The sequence below is a fragment of the Staurois parvus genome, unplaced genomic scaffold, assembly GCF_062004578.1.
Source record: "Staurois parvus isolate SC_StPar_1 unplaced genomic scaffold, SC_StPar_1.0 ptg001193l, whole genome shotgun sequence".
Lineage (NCBI taxonomy): Eukaryota > Metazoa > Chordata > Amphibia > Anura > Ranidae > Staurois > Staurois parvus.
In genome coordinates, this window is record NW_028318989.1 from 285,001 (window position 1) to 301,020 (window position 16,020).

The 16,020-nt window shown below is 41.2% G+C and overlaps 1 protein-coding gene across 2 annotated transcripts in view; it reads right to left on the reverse strand.

Annotated features, from left to right (window-relative positions):
* The window catches only part of IFT38 (intraflagellar transport 38), a 175,602-nt gene that overhangs the window by 113,992 nt on the left and 45,590 nt on the right, over positions 1-16,020 (reverse strand). For both annotated transcript variants that reach the window (XM_089659974.1, XM_089659975.1), the window contains exons 4-5: positions 12,250-12,429; positions 9,018-9,113 (exon numbers count right to left, since the gene is read on the reverse strand). In XM_089659974.1, the coding sequence (XP_089516100.1) occupies positions 9,018-9,113; positions 12,250-12,429 (276 nt within the window). The remainder of the gene's footprint in view (positions 1-9,017; positions 9,114-12,249; positions 12,430-16,020) is intronic.

Here is a 16,020-nt window from a genome sequence, read left to right on the forward strand (position 1 = left end):
ACAGTTTGCATATGTGACTCCCACTTGTTAAGGGACCAAAAGTAATGGCTTCTCAGCTGTTCCATGGCCAGGTGTGTGTTATTCCCTCATTATCCCAATTACAATGAGCAGATAAAAGGTCCAGAGTTCATTTCAAGTGTGCTATTTGCATTTGGAATCTGTTGCTGTCAACTCTCAAGATGAGATCCAAAGAGCTGTCACTATCGGTGAAGCAAGCCATCATTAGGCTGAAAAAACAAAACAAACCCATCAGAGAGATAGCAAAAACATTAGGCGTGGCCAAAACAACTGTTTGGAACATTCTTAAAAAGAAGGAACGCCCTGGTGAGCTCAGCAACACCAAAAGACCCAGAAGACCACGGAAAACAACTGTGGTGGATGACCGAAGAATTCTTTCCCTGGTGAAGAAAACACCCTTCACAACAGTTGGCCAGATCAAAAACACTCTTCAGGAGGTAGGTGTATGTGTGTCAAAGTCAACAATCAAGAGAAGACTTCACCAGAGTGAATACAGAGGGTTCACCACAAGATGTAAACCATTGGTGAGCCTCAAAAACAGGAAGGCCAGAATAGAGTTTGTCAAACGACATCTAAAAAAGCCTTCACAGTTCTGGAACAACATCCTATGGACAGATGAGACCAAGATCAACTTGTACCAGAGTGATGGGAAGAGAAGAGTATGGAGAAGGAAAGGAACTGCTCATGATCCTAAGCATACCACCTCATCAGTGAAGCATGGTGGTGGTAGTGTCATGGCGTGGGCATGTATGGCTGCCAATGGAACTGGTTCTTTTGTATTTATTGATGATGTGACTGCTGACAAAAGCAGCAGGATGAATTCTGAAGTGTTTCGGGCAATATTATCTGCTCATATTCAGCCAAATGCTTCACAACTCATTGGACGCCGCTTCACAGTGCAGATGGACAATGACCCAAAGCATACTGCAAAAGCAACCAAAGAGTTTTTTAAGGGAAAGAAGTGGAATGTTCTGCAATGGCCAAGTCAATCACCTGACCTGAATCCGATTGAGCATGCATTTCACTTGCTGAAGACAAAACTGAAGGGAAAATGCCCCAAGAACAAGCAGGAACAGAAGACAGTTGCAGTAGAGGCCTGGCAGAGCATCACCAGGGATAAAACCCAGCGTCTGGTGATGTCTATGCGTTCCAGACTTCAGGCTGTAATTGACTGCAAAGGATTTGCAACCAAGTATTAAAAAGTGAAAGTTTGATTTATGATTATTATTCTGTCCCATTACTTGTGGTCCCTTAACAAGTGGGAGCCACATATGCAAATCGTTGTATTTCCTACACCGTTCACCTGATATGGATGTAAATACCCTCAAATTAAAGCTGACAGACTGCAGTTAAAGCACATCTTGTTCATTTCATTTCAAATCCATTGTGGTGGTGTATAGAGCCACAAATGTTAGAATTGTGTCGCAGTCCCAATATTTATGGACCTGACTGTATATACATACATACATACACACACACACGTGAATTTGTAATTCCGGGTAGGGGAGCGCATGAGCCACATGCACGCCCTATCCGCGACTCCATTCTTGGCCGCGTCTGTTAATCAACGGGCCGCTGATTACCTGCCAGCACCCGGTGATTACCGAGCATCTCCGAAAGAGAGGACTGCTTTGTTTACTAACACTCCTCCTCCGTGTTGGTTCAGGCACACTGCTCTGGATGGCTGTGCACAGCACAGCCATCCAGAGTAGTGTGCTTACAGTGAAGAACCAACACACCGCCCCTCAGTAAAACACTCACAGAACACAGTTAACCCTTTGATCGCCCCTCATGTTAACCCCTTCCTGCCCAGTGCCATTAGTACAGTGTCAGTGCTTTTTTTTTTAGCACTGATCACTGTATTGGTGTCACTGGGGATGTCAGTGACACCAAGTCAGTTCCCCCCAGTGTCAGAATGCCCACCGCAGTCCCGCAATAAATCACTGATCGTCGCCATTACTAGTATAAAAAAAAAAAAAAAAACAAATTCCAGTATATATATACCGCCATAAGTAAACGCTATAAATTTCATGTAAACCAATTAATTTATACGTATTGGGATTTTTTTCAGCAAAGCCATGTAGCAGAATACATTTTGGCATAAATTTATGACGAAATTTGTTTTTTAAATTTTTTACTGGACATGTTTAATAGCAAAAAATCAAAAATATTGTTTTTTCTCAAAATTGTCGGTCTTTTTTTTTATAGCGCAAAATATAAAAAACCCACAGGCGTTGAAATACCACCAAAAGAAAGCTCAATTTAAGAGAAAAAAGGACGAACATTTCATATGGGTGCAGCGTTGCATGACTGCGCAACTGTCAGTTAAAGTAACGCAGCACCATAAAAGTGGCCTGGTCAGGAAGGGGGGGTAAATCATCAGGAGGGCAAGTGGTTAAGAAAAAATAAAGTAATTTTCAAATTGATGACAGCAGCGTCTCAAAAAAGTTGGGACATGGCAACAAAAAGCTGGCTAAGTAAGTGGTACTAACAAGGAAGAGCTGGAGGAACATTTTGCAACATATAGGTAATTGGAAACAGCTTAGTAACATGATTAAGTATAAAAAAAGGTATTTTAGAGAGTCAGAGTGTCTCAGAAGTAAAGATGGACAGAGGTTCACCAATCTATGAAAAGCTGCATCAAAAATTGTCAAACAATTTCAGAATAATGTTTCTCAATGTAAAATTGCAAACACTTTAAATACAGTATATAGTCATCTACAGTACATAAGAGCACCAAACAATTCTGAGAATCTGGAGAAATCTCTGTTCAAGGGACAGGGCTGAAATGCAATAATAGATGTCTGATTTTCTGGCACTGCATTAAAAACCATGATTCTGTGACGCCACTGCATGGGCTCAGAAATATTTCTAAAAATCACTGTCCTTGAACACAGTTTGCCATGCCATCCAAAAATGTAAGGTAAAGCTCTTTCATGCAAAGAAGCCATATCTAAACGTGATCCGGAAATGCCGACATCTTCTCTGGACCAAGGCTCATTTAAATGGTCTGTTGCAAAGTGAAAAACTGTTCTGTGGTCACACAAATCGAAATTTTACATTCTTTTTGGCAAGCATGGGTGCCCCATCCTTCAAACTAAAAAGGAAAGGGACCTTCTGACTTGTTATCAGCGTTTAGTTAAAAAGCCTTCATCTCTGATAGTATGCGGGTGCATTAGTGCGTACAGAATGGGCAGCTTGCACATCTGGAGAGGCACCATTAATGCTGAAAGATACATCCAGGTTTTAGAGCAGCACATGCTCCTGTCAAGACCATGTTTTTTTCAGGAAGGGCCTTGCATATTTTAACAGAACAACGCTAAACCACGTACTGCATTTGTGACAACAGCATGGCTTCTTAGTAGAAGAGTCTGGGTGCTTAACTTGCCTTTCTGCAGTCCAGACCATTTACCAACTCAGAATATTTGAGGCATCTTGAAACGAAAAATACGACAAAAAAAGACCCTGGACTGTTAGGCTCCATGTACACGGTGCATTTGGAGAACTCTTCTGAACGCTGGAAATTGACAGCAGGAAAACGCAAGTTAAAGAACATCAGTTTTGCCGCATTTGCATACCGTGTTTATGAGCGTTTGCGTTCAGAAGTATTTTTTAAAGATAAGCACAGGAGAACCTCCCAAATGCCCAGAACGCACTGGAAAATGGTAAATAATTAACTATTTCAGACTGTTGAGAGAAAAAAGAGTAGGCACAGGGAGAGCAGAATTTGTTGAGATTAGCGTTCTTTTTTTTTTTTTTGTGGTGTTTGGATGTGTTCCAGCTGATTTCTGTGCAGAAATTATTGCAGCAGTGTCTAACATATTTTCTTTTATGCGAAACCTCAAAGTATGGTGTACCAGGTCTATTTGAGTACCGGGAAAACGCTTTGCATGCATTTTTCATGATGAAATAAGGCTCTGGACAGCATCTGGAAATGGAAGAGTTAAAAAAAATTTCCAATCGCAAATGCTTATAAACGCTGTTAGCCGCGTTTTACAAGCATTTGGCGTTTGAAACGCTGATAAAATCTACTCCTGAACGCAAGTTTGGTGCATTCAAAAAAACGACTGTAAACTCAACTGCCTGTAAACGAGGATGTGTACATGGACACATAGGAAAACATTAGGGAGAGTTCAGGGGCTGCTGAAAAAAAATACTGAAAAGCTCCTGAATGTGAGTTTATCAGCTGCAGTGTACATGGAGCCTTAAGCAGTTAGAATCCTATATTAGGCAAGAATGGGACAACATTCCTCTCCCAAAACTGCAGTAACTGGTCTCCTCAGTACCCAGACATTTACAGAGTGTTGTTAAAAGAAAAGGGAATGCTACACTGTGGTAACCATGGCCCTGTATTTTTTTTTAAAACTACCTTTTTTGTCCCATAAAACAGTACATTTCTCAATTTAAGGCTCCATGCACACAGGGCGTTTTGATAATGCTGGTAACATTATCTGTGCAAAGTCACATTAAAAACGTGAGTTTTTTTAGCATTTTTGCATAGCGTTTAGCTGCATTTTTTTTTTCTTTTTTTAATTATTTTTTGGGGGGTCAAAAAAAGTCCAAAAAGGCCAGTTTGTGGCGTTTTACCGCGTTTTTCAGCGTTAGAAAACTATGCTAAAAAAACTCTAGAAACCCACTAATCCTGGGGTTGTTTTCCTGACAAAAAACGTTGATTACAGTCTATGTGTGCATGGACACACAGGATAACATGCTGGGGGGTTACTGGCGGTAGAAAAAACCGCTGATTACAGTCTATGTGTGCATGGACATACAGGATAACATGCTGGGGGGTTACTGGTGGTAGAAAAAAACGCTGATTACAGTCTATGTATGCATGGACACATAGGATAACATACTGGGGGGTTACTGGTGGTAGAAAAAAATGCTGATTACAGTCTATGTGTGCATGGACACATAGGATAACATGCTGGGGGGTTACTGGTGGTAGAAAAAACCGCTGATTACAGTCTATGTGTGCATGGACACACAGGATAACATGCTGGGGGGTTACTGGTGGTAGAAAAAAATGCTGATTACAGTCTATGTGTGCATGGACACACAGGATAACATGCTGGGGTGTTACTGGTGGTAGAAAAAAATGTCAATAGCCGAAAACAGCCGCTGTAAAAATGTCCAGTGTGCATGAGGACTTAACATTTGATATGTTTTCTATTTTCTATTGTGAATAAAATATGGGGTTAGGAGATTTGCGAATCAATGCATTCTGTTTGTATGTAGATTTTACACAGCGTCCCGACTTTTTTATAATGGGGGTCGTATATTTGTATCCGTCAAGCGATTTGACAGCCTTTTCTCCTGGATATATCATTATAGAAGTGTCTCTGTTTGTTATGCAGAATTCAGGAAATACAATATCACATCCTGGATCTAAGCATATTATCTTGAAAAGGATGGCGTCCTAACTTTATTGGGATTGAGGTTGTAGCTTATTTAAAAAAATTGAACTATAAAGTATTTTGTTAGTTTTATATTTCCTTTGTAGTATATCTGCTAAAAAAAGGAGAGGGACCTCTGATTCAGACTAAGAATACATTTTGCCTTTAAAAATTGGATGTAATTATGAAAAAAGTTGCGAAAGTTGTGAAAAAAATCAGAATCTGAATGATGTCATAAAAAAAAAAAACATATGCTCCCCGCAGGTTGTCTCCCACTTAGAAGGCTTGTAGTCTGAACCTCTCTGAATACACCGGAGATTGGTTCTTGTGACGTACAGCCATGCACTGGCTATTTAAAACCCTTTGCTACATTGGGGAGGGGGGGCACAGGAGTGCATAGGAGTAATGTAATACATCACATTCGATTCATTAGTCGCCATGAGTAATGAGCACACACTAGCTTCATGGCTGTCTTTGTGTGCCCTGGCTGTGCTTTGCCTGGGATCTCAGATTCACCCATTTAATTATACACATCTCTGTGTCAGCGACAAGCGTGTGGCTGACCCTCTTCATGAAACGTAATAAATCACAGTGAGTTAACCCCTCTTTTGACCATTTTGAGACTTTCTGGTATTACAGATCATAAAAAAAGGATTTCAGGCTGTGCCAGGCAAAAAGAAAAAAAAATAGTCGGTGATGACTTGTTAATTTCCATATAAATATAAAAATTTTGACCAATGTTTGTCAAATATACCTTGCTGCGCAAGTTGATAATAAACATGGTTGTCAAAGTTCATTATTCTGCCTGCTTTAAGAATATTGGGTATAATCAGCTATGAGCTACTCTGCAATATATACAGTGCCTTGAAAAAGTATTCATACCCCTTGACATTTTCCACATTTTGTCATGTTACAGCCAAAAACATAAATGTATTTCATTGGGATTTTATGTGATAGACCATCACAAAGTGGCACATAATTGTGAAGTGGAAGGAAAATGATAAATAAATGATAAATATCTGAAAAGTGTGGCGTGCATTTGTATTCAGCCTCCTTTACTCTGATACCTCTAACTAAAATCTAGTGGAACCAATTGTCACCTAATTAGTAAATAAAGTCCACCTGTGTATAATTTAATCTCAGTATAAACACAGCTGTCCTGTGAAGCTCCTTTAGAGGTTTGTAAGAGAACATTAGTTACCAACAGCGTCATGAAAACCAGGGAACACACCAGGCAGGTCCGGGATAAAGTTGTGGAAAAAGTTTAAAGCAAGGATAGGTTATAAAAAAATTTCCCAAGCTTTGAACGCCTCAGAGAGCACTGTTTAGTCAATCATCTGAAAATGGAAAGAGTATGGTACAACTGCAAACCTACCAAGACATGGTCGTCCACCTAAACTGACAGGCCAGGCAAGGAGAGCATTAATCAGAGAAGCAGCCAAGAGGCCCATGGAAACTCTGGAAGAGCTGCAGAGATCCACAGCTCAGGTGGGAGAATCTGTCGACAGGACAACTATTAGTCGTGCACTCCCCAAATCTGGCCTTTATGGAAGAGTGGCAAGAAGAAAGCCACTGTTGCAAGAAAGCCATAAGTCCTATTTGCAGTTTGCAAGAAGCCATGTGGGGGACACAGCAAACGTGGTAGAAGGTGCTCTGGCCAGATGAGACCAAAATTAAATTTTTTTGGCCTAAAGGCAAAATGCTATGTGTGGCAGAAAACTAACACTGCACATCACCCTGAACACACCATCCCCACTGTGAAACATGGTGGTGGCAGCATCATGTTGTGGGGATGCTTTTCTTCAGCAGGGACAGGGAAGCTCGTCAGAGCTGATGGGAAGATTGGTGGAGCCGAATATAGGGCAATCTTAGAAGAAAACCTGTTAGAGTCTGCAAAAGACTTGAGACTGGGGTGGAGGTTCACCTTCCAGCAGGACAACGACCCGAAACATCCAGCCAGAGCTACAATGGAATGGTTTAGATCAAAGCATATTCCTGTGTTAGAATGGCCCAGTCAAAGTCCAGACCTAAATCCAATTGAGAATCTGTGGCAAGACTTGAAAATTGCTGTTCACAGACGCTCTCCATGCAATCTGACAGAGCTTGAGCTATTCTGAAAAGAAGAATGGGCAAAAATTCACTCTCTACATGTGCAAAGCTGGTAGAGACATCCCCAAAAAGACTTGCAGCTGTAATTGCAGAGAAAGGGGGTCCTACAAAGTATTGACTCAGGAGGGCGAAATACAAATGCATGCCACACTTTTAAGATATTTATTTGTAGAACATTTTGAAAACCATTTATCATTTTCCTTCCACTTCACAATTATGTGCCACTTTGTATTATTCTATCGCATCAAATCCCAATATAATACATGTACATTTTTGGTTGGAACATGACAAAATGTGGAAAATTTCAAGGGGTATGAATACTTTTTTCAAGGCACTATTATCTCCATAGCACACTGTATGTGTGACATACTTTTTGCCAAAAATAATCTCAAATAGGGCACTGGGGAAGGAGCAGATTTTGAAAATATACTATACTTTCCTTTAAAGTGGTTGTAAATCCTTACATATACCTGGTGAAGTGACTGACCTCAAGTGATACACAGAGATGAAACAAATCCTCCTACATATGTTGTACCCATTTATCTACGGCTGTCTGTCCCCTACATCCATTCATAGTGCAGAATTTACACAGGATCTCTCAGCTCTAGCAGGGGACAAAGCGCTGAAGATATACTCAGTGAGGAGAGCTGATTGGAGGGAAGGGACACACCCCCTTCACACAGCAACAGAGCTGAGGTTGTCAAACAGCTGGAGGTCCCTCCCCGTCACGATTTTTCTCTTGGTGTCAGAAAAACTCATCCGAAGTGACTCATGCTGTTAACATAGGTACAAAGCAGAAGAAAGAAATGATCTTTAGTGTTTTTAAATTGAGACAAGTACAAAGTATATGGGGTTTACAGCCACTTTACATTTCAAAAATACACATAGGATTGAGCCATGCCTACGCCCACGTTTCAGCAAATACAGTACTTGCTCTACTGTACAGACTACATTGTAAGTTTTCCTGACACCAAGGGGGGCGTGTCCCTTCGCTCCTATCAGCTCTCAGAGCTCTCCTCACCGAGCTCTGCAGAGTGTAATTTCAGCTCTCCGCCTCCTGTTTTCCAAACTGTCAGACAACCTTTAAAAATTCAGCACTCCGAATTAAGGTGGAGAAGAGAAGACTGCAGATAAACAGGAACAACTTATGCAGGAGGGCTTGTTTCTCTGTATCTCTGTGTATCACCTAAGGCCAGTCACTTCACTGGGTAAATGTAAGGGTTTACAAAGACTTTAAAGAAAGACAAGACATGTTAAAAACTACTAAACGTTTACTTTACATTTAACACCTTATCTTTCTACCTTTTCTTCTATATGTTGTTTTTTGAGTATATTCTCTTTTTGTGACATACTTTTTGCTATGCAGCTTTATGTACTTTTCCAAAAAATTTTTATGTACTAATATTACTTAATGTTGTTCGCAAGCACTTACTTTTTATCAGAAACAGGAGATATTGCTGCTATATAAACCATTAATTATAATTTCACACTTACTCGGAGATCAGCTTCTTTGCCCAAGATATCATACAGTGATGCTCCTTTGGAGGTGATTTCAGATGCAAGCTGCCTGGCCATCTTCAGGTCTGTGATCTACAGAAGAAATGTCACAAAGAGACAAGTGTTACCTCACTGCTGTCAGGGACTGCAATTCCCATCAGTGGAAGACAATGAAATATGTGCAATAGGAAACCTTAACTAATTTTCTGCAATATTAGTATCGTGGGATTGGGGTGAATGAACTCAAGCAGTAGGTGTTTTCAATGAGTGGCGCCAGTCCAAACTGTATTTTAGGGCATGGCAGCCCACTTTTATTCATAGGAAAACAAAGTTCACAGGTGCATCAGTTGTCCATGCATGGGTTTCTTCCACACATTATACATAGATGAAAATGCAGAGCCACCTGGCTCACTTGATGGCAGCACTGCTGCTTCTCTCACCAGTCCCTTTGACTGTGTTTTCTGGCCCATATGGGACATTTGGCTCTCTAGTCTGTAGTCGCAATGCCCAGCTGCACTGCCCACCTCTGGCCTATGGATTGGGGCTCTCCTGACACCCCGATAGGACACAACCTGTCTCCTGTAACTGAGACCTGCTGTCTCCTGGCTTCTGGCTGGGGCACCTCTGACCCCTTGGTGAGATCCACTGTCTCTTGGCTTCTGGCTGGGGTACCTCTAACCCCCTGGTTGAGACCCTGTGTCTCCTGGCTGGGGCCCCCTGACCCCCAGGTTGAGACCATCTGTCTCCCACACTGGGAACGGTCTCCAAACTGGCCACATCACTGAGCTTTCCTCAGAACGCTCTATATATGACCCCTGCATACCTGTGCGCTCAGACAGGTTGCAGGAATCTGGCAAAACCAGGACACAGGATTGAAAGTTCGATCCAGAATCACAGAATCCAGGGAAAGCCAAAAACACCACTTACTTTGCTCAGAAAATCTGGAACTTTGCGTTAACCCTAAATGCGCATCCTGTGTCATGTTTCTATGTTCTCACAGTGACAGAGCCTACCTCTGTCACAGTATGTACTGCAATGAAACACAGAATGGGAACATTTCAAAGTCGAATTACAATGTTTACCTGCAGTATGTGGGAAAATCACCACTACAGTAGATTGACCATCGATTTTGGTAGAGGGAGCTTCTTCCTTTCATTAAAAGGGAAGCACAGGTATAGATCACAACTCGCATTATTGCACGCATGGAAGCTACCTAGGTGCATATCATAGATTGGAGATACGCTGGACGGTATAGTATCTCCATGTTTGATATGAAGTATCTTAAATGGGACTCTGACAGCTGTTGTTCGTTGTAATATTTACAAATATTCAGCTGATTTTTTGTCATCTGTTGCAAATATATTTTAGACTGTTCTGGAGCCAAATAAAAATGTCTTTCTCTGGATGAACCGAGTTGTTGCAAGAAAGTTTATTTCTTGGATAATTGATATAAGACAACAATTATCTAAATCTTAATGATATGAATCATCATCCTCCAATTGATATAAGACAACAGATTGGTCCCGTGAAGTATTGCTGGGCACTAACTATTAAAAGACAACAATTAGATCCTCCCTGCCAGTTTAATGTGCCCATTGGAAAAATCACATGACCCCAGAGAGGCATGTCAGACCACAACCTCAGAAAATTTCATAACTCAGGAGTGAAGACATGTCATGCTACTGACAGGATGGGGGTTACACTTCCATAACCTTTAAAGGTATATCTAGATTGACTATAGGAAGAAAGGGTAAGACTTGGGTTTACCTTTGTGGTCTCCTAATTTTTCAAATGATGAATTGAAGTAAACTAGTTCAGACACTTTGATCCCTTTTGAGAGGGCATTGCAAGACCATCAACCTTTGAGCCCTTTTGAGAGGGCATTGCAAGACCATCAACCTTTGATCCCTTTTGAGAGGGCATTGCAAGACCATCAACCTTTGAGCCCTTTTGAGAGGGCATTGCAAGACCATCTGAAAGGATTAAATGGAATATAACTGAATCCATTTTGTATACACTAATACAAGATGCTAGTTTAATATATGTATATGAGATGTGTGCACACTAACAAAACTGTCTATCTCAGCTTCATGTAGAAATGAGTGTTTTTGCAAACCCTTACAAAAAAGCAGATAAGGTTTACTCTCACTTCTGAAAAGTTTTAACCACAACTTGGGTGTTGGGTCAGATTACAGCCATGGCCTGGGCGATAGAGCAGATATGGTATGATAGATAAAGCAGAAGAGTGAAAATGCAAACCTCATACAAATAATTGTTGAGTTAAGGTAAAATAATGTACATGTATTTGATTGGAAAGTCTGAGGGTGTGTTTGCCTAAAGACTACAGTATAATAACCCTGACGTTATGCCAATAAAACTGAAGTGTTTGCAATCGCAACTGAGGTGATTTGAGTGCATTCACTTTCCGAGATCTCGTAGCTGTGTCCAGGTGTGACCGTTGGTATCTTGAGGGGGCCCCCACGGAACAGGAAAAAGACCACCTACCTACTTTCACCATCAACCTTTGAGCCCTTTTGAGAGGGCATTGCAAGACCATCAACCTTTGAGCCCTTTTGAGAGGGCATTGCAAGACCATCAACCTTTGAGCCCTTTTGAGAGGGCATTGTAAGACCATCAACCTTCATCCTATCAGGGAATTGGGTCTTCACACTGGCTTAGAAATTGGCTGTGAAACCATTAATACTTGCAGATGCTCTCGCACACCAAAAGAAGAGCAGTCCCTCTATAGTATGTACTTGTCTCTGTCCAGAGAACGAAGTGAACTTTTGACTATCTCTGAGATAGTCAAAAGTTCACTAGAAGATCACAGAAAGCAAATACATGTCTTCACTGAAAACTGACTCTGAAAGTATTAAGCACTGTTGGGTGCAGAGACCTTGTGAATCCTAAAGGTGCCAATCCAAATATAGGGCAGGGACCAGGGGCGGACTGACCATTTGGAAACTCGGGCACTGCCCGAGGGCCCGGGGTCAGTAGGGGGCCCCATGAGATGCCCCTGGTACCTTTTTCATAGGCTTTTTTGAGTTTGGGCAAGGACACAGGGGCCCCATGATCCCCTATTGCCCGGGGCCCCATGAGTTGTCAGTCCGCCCCTGGCAGGGACCCTATTCAGTGCACAGAGAAGAGGACATCAGAGGTATGCTGGTACTAGCTAAAATTTTAAAAGAATGATAAAAGAACAAGAAACAAATAGGAAATTAATACTGACCTTGTTTCCCAGATCAAACTTGAAATTGGATGTGTCTTCCTCCCCAGCCTGGATAGTGTCAATACCTTTGGTTTTCATAGCGTTGTACAGGACAGTGGTTACCTTCAGCAGCTCCTTTACAGAATATCCATCTGCCTGATACAGTTTCTTTGTGTTCAGTTTAATGTGGGCTTTGGTGGCCTGCAACAAAACAAATAGACTTTCACACTTTCTTTCTTTCACAAGCCTTACTTCCATTTAATGCACACATCTATAGTTTATATAAACCCTGCCTGGATGATATTTGATATTTTAATATAGTTTTTGTTTCTTTTTAGAAAATACTTTTTCCTTTTTCATCCTTATCTGCAGTTCAGTAGTGATATAGCAGCCTCTTTATGTCTATATGCTTGTGCTCCAGCTGTGGCTGCATATTATTGCACAAGGTTGGCTCCCTTGTCTCACCGAGAACAACACAGAATAGCAACTGGGAGATAGGGACAAAGTGTTGTCACCCAAAACAGGACATACCCAATCAAGACAACCAGGTATTTTAAAGCGATTGTAAACCTCAGACATAAAATATGAACAATGCATATTCCTCTATAGTATGTACTTGGCTCTGTCCAGAGAACGAAATGTAATTTTTGTCTGCTGCCTCATTCCTCTGCTACCAGCATGGATCACTTCTGACAAGTTTTCCTGACACCAAGAGAAAAATGGTGATGGGGGAGGGACACTTCCAGTAAATTGATAGCCTCAGCTCTGTTTCTGTGTGTTGTGTGAAGAGAGATGTGTCCCTTCCCTCCAATCAGCTCTCAGAGCTCTCCTCACTGAGCTCTGCAGTGTACAATTTCAGCTCTCAGCCCCTTTTTTCTGACAGCTCAGACAAGCCGTATAAATTCTGGACTTTGAGTGGTGGTGTGCTTTACACCACCGATTCTGACGCTTTGCATTGCACTTGGTGATGTAAGGCTTGGATGCAGCTTCTCGGCCATGGAAACCCATTCCATGAAGCTCTCTATGCACTGTTGTTGTGCTAATCTGAAGGCCACACAAAGTTTGGAGGTCTTTAGCTATTGACTCTGCAGACAGATGGCGACTTCTGCGCACTGTGCGCTTCAGCATGCGCTGACCCCGCTCTGTCATTTTACGTGGCCTACCACTTGGTGGCTGAGTTGCTGTTGTTCCCAGTTGCTTCCACTTTGTTGTAATACCACTAACAGTTGAGCGTGGAATATTTAGTAGCCAGGAAATGTCACGGATGGACTTATTGTACAGGTGACAACCTATCACGGTACCACGCTTGAATTCACTGAGCTCCTGAGAGCGACCCATTCTTTCACAAATGTTTGTAGAAGCAGTCTGCATGCCTAGGTGCTTGATTTTATACACCTGTGACCATGGAGGTAATTGGAACACCTGAATCACATGATTTGGAGGGCTGGCCCAATACTTTTGGCAATATAGTGGATATAAGATTTTAGCAAACAGGTTTCCACCTACATACAAATGCTAATACTCAGGTAAAAACATGATGAATCCAATCACAAGGCATTTTAAACTGAAAGAGAAGCAGTCAATCAACAATATACACAAAGATGCACAAGTTTCCTTGTCCAGGAAAGATAAGAAAAGACTATTTCTGTACTGCTTTTTCAAAGATATGAGAGGAAAACCTCAAACTGTCTTAGCCAGTCAGGATGGGTAAAGATACAGATGACATAACAATTTGCCTCATTTCCACAAGATTATTTTTTTTTATCCACTTAGCCAATGAAGGACCAGCAGAGCCCAACTGAGAATATGGAGTTTATTCAAATTTATTTTAACAGGGTCCCAGCATTTCATATAAAATTATATTTTCTAAAGCACATATTGAAAATGTTATACAATGTAAACCTCATACAATCAAGGTTATGAATATGGCATGTGAAGTTACATACTGTATGCACTTTAAACCATCAGAGGCTTGGACATGAAATGCTAAATACATTCCAGATGCATTACAGCAATAAAAGGTGCAAAACCTTACAGTTTTCCTTAAAAGTCAGCCACCTCTTGAGTAAAAAAGCCGGCCCTCTGGCAGCAGATGCAGAGAGGGACCCCAGTTCTCTGTAATAAACCAATGACCTCTTTGCAGCACATCAACTACGGAGTCAGAGCTGGACCTCTTCAAGCATCAGGAGCATGGAGCAGAAGCTTTGCTGAATAGGTCTGACTCAGTAGGGTGCGTGTCGGACTGCTGAAATGAGACCACTGCTTTCACACAGAGAGCAAGGGTTCTATGCTGCAGCTGCTGAAAGGACATGCTTTTCTGCTGTGGCAGCTGTAGCTGCTTTAGCAAGAAATTAATCACCTTTTGTTTTGATGCACCCTGAATATATTTAGCTGAAAGTTTCAGTCTGACTTAAAAAATGTTACTAAACCCAGGACCCTGAGCATTTGCAGAGTGACTCCACAAATATATGTCTTATCAGGAGATAAGAGGGGGACACTGGAAGAAGGGGAGGATCATAGAAGACAGGATCAAACAGCGTTTATACACAATGGAGAGGATTAACCGCTTAGGTTCCACAGTGAGTATAAGAAGCATGATTCACTGCATATACAGACTGATTGTACTGTTGTGGGTTTAGTAGCACTTTAAAGTGTTACTAAACCAAGGACCCTGCATTCACTATATCTGGTATCACACAGAACACGGCAGTGCAATTATTTTAGTACAGTGAAGGAAATAAGTATTTGATCCCCTGCTGATTTTGAATGTTTGCCCACTCACAAAGAAATTATCAGTCTAAAAATCGAATTGTAGGTGTATTGTAACACTGAGAGACAGCATAGCAACAAAAAATTCAAAAGAAATGCATGTCTGACAAATTATGCACCCAAATCAGTGTATATTATTTAGTCTTTGTGAAAGTTATAGAGTCTACAAAACTATGGTACAGTGCTTTCATAAAGTATTCAGACCCCCTTCACTTTTGTTATGTTGCAGCCTGATACAACAGTTAAATTCATTTTTTTTCTCATTAATTTACACTCAGTACCCCATAATGACAAAATGAAAATGGAATTTTAAAAATGTTTTGAAATGTATGAAAAAGGAAAACTGAAATATTACATTGGCACTAGTATTCAGACCCTTTGCAACAACACCTGAATTTTAGCTCAGGTTACACCCCCCCCCCCCCACCCATTTCCCTTGATCATTGCTTAGATGTTTCTACACCTTGACTAGAGTCCACCTGTTGTAAATTCAATTGATTGGACAGGATTTGGAAAGGCACACACTTCTCTATAAAAGGCCTCATAGCTGACAATGTACACTGTATCTGAGCAAACACCAAGAGGCAAATGAACTGCCTGCAGAACTCAGAGACAGGATTATTGCAAGGCAATATCAATCTGGGGAAGGGTACAAAAAAATTCTGTTGCACTGAATGTTCCCAAGAGCACAGTAGCCTATACAGTGGGGATGGAAAGTTTGGGCACCCCAGCTAAAAATTTGTATTAATGTGCATAAAGAAGCCAAGGAAAGATGGAAAAATCTCCAAAAGGCATCAAATTACAGATTAGACATTCTTATAATATGTCAACAAAAGTTAGATTTTATTTCCATCATTTACACTTTCAAAATAACAGAAAACAAAAAAATGGCGTCTGCAAAAGTTTGGGCACCCTGCAGAATTTATAGCATGCACTGCCCCCTTTGCCAAGCTGAGACCTGCCAGTGTCATGGATTGTTCTCAATCATCGTCTGGGAAGACCAGGTGATGTCAATCTCAAAGG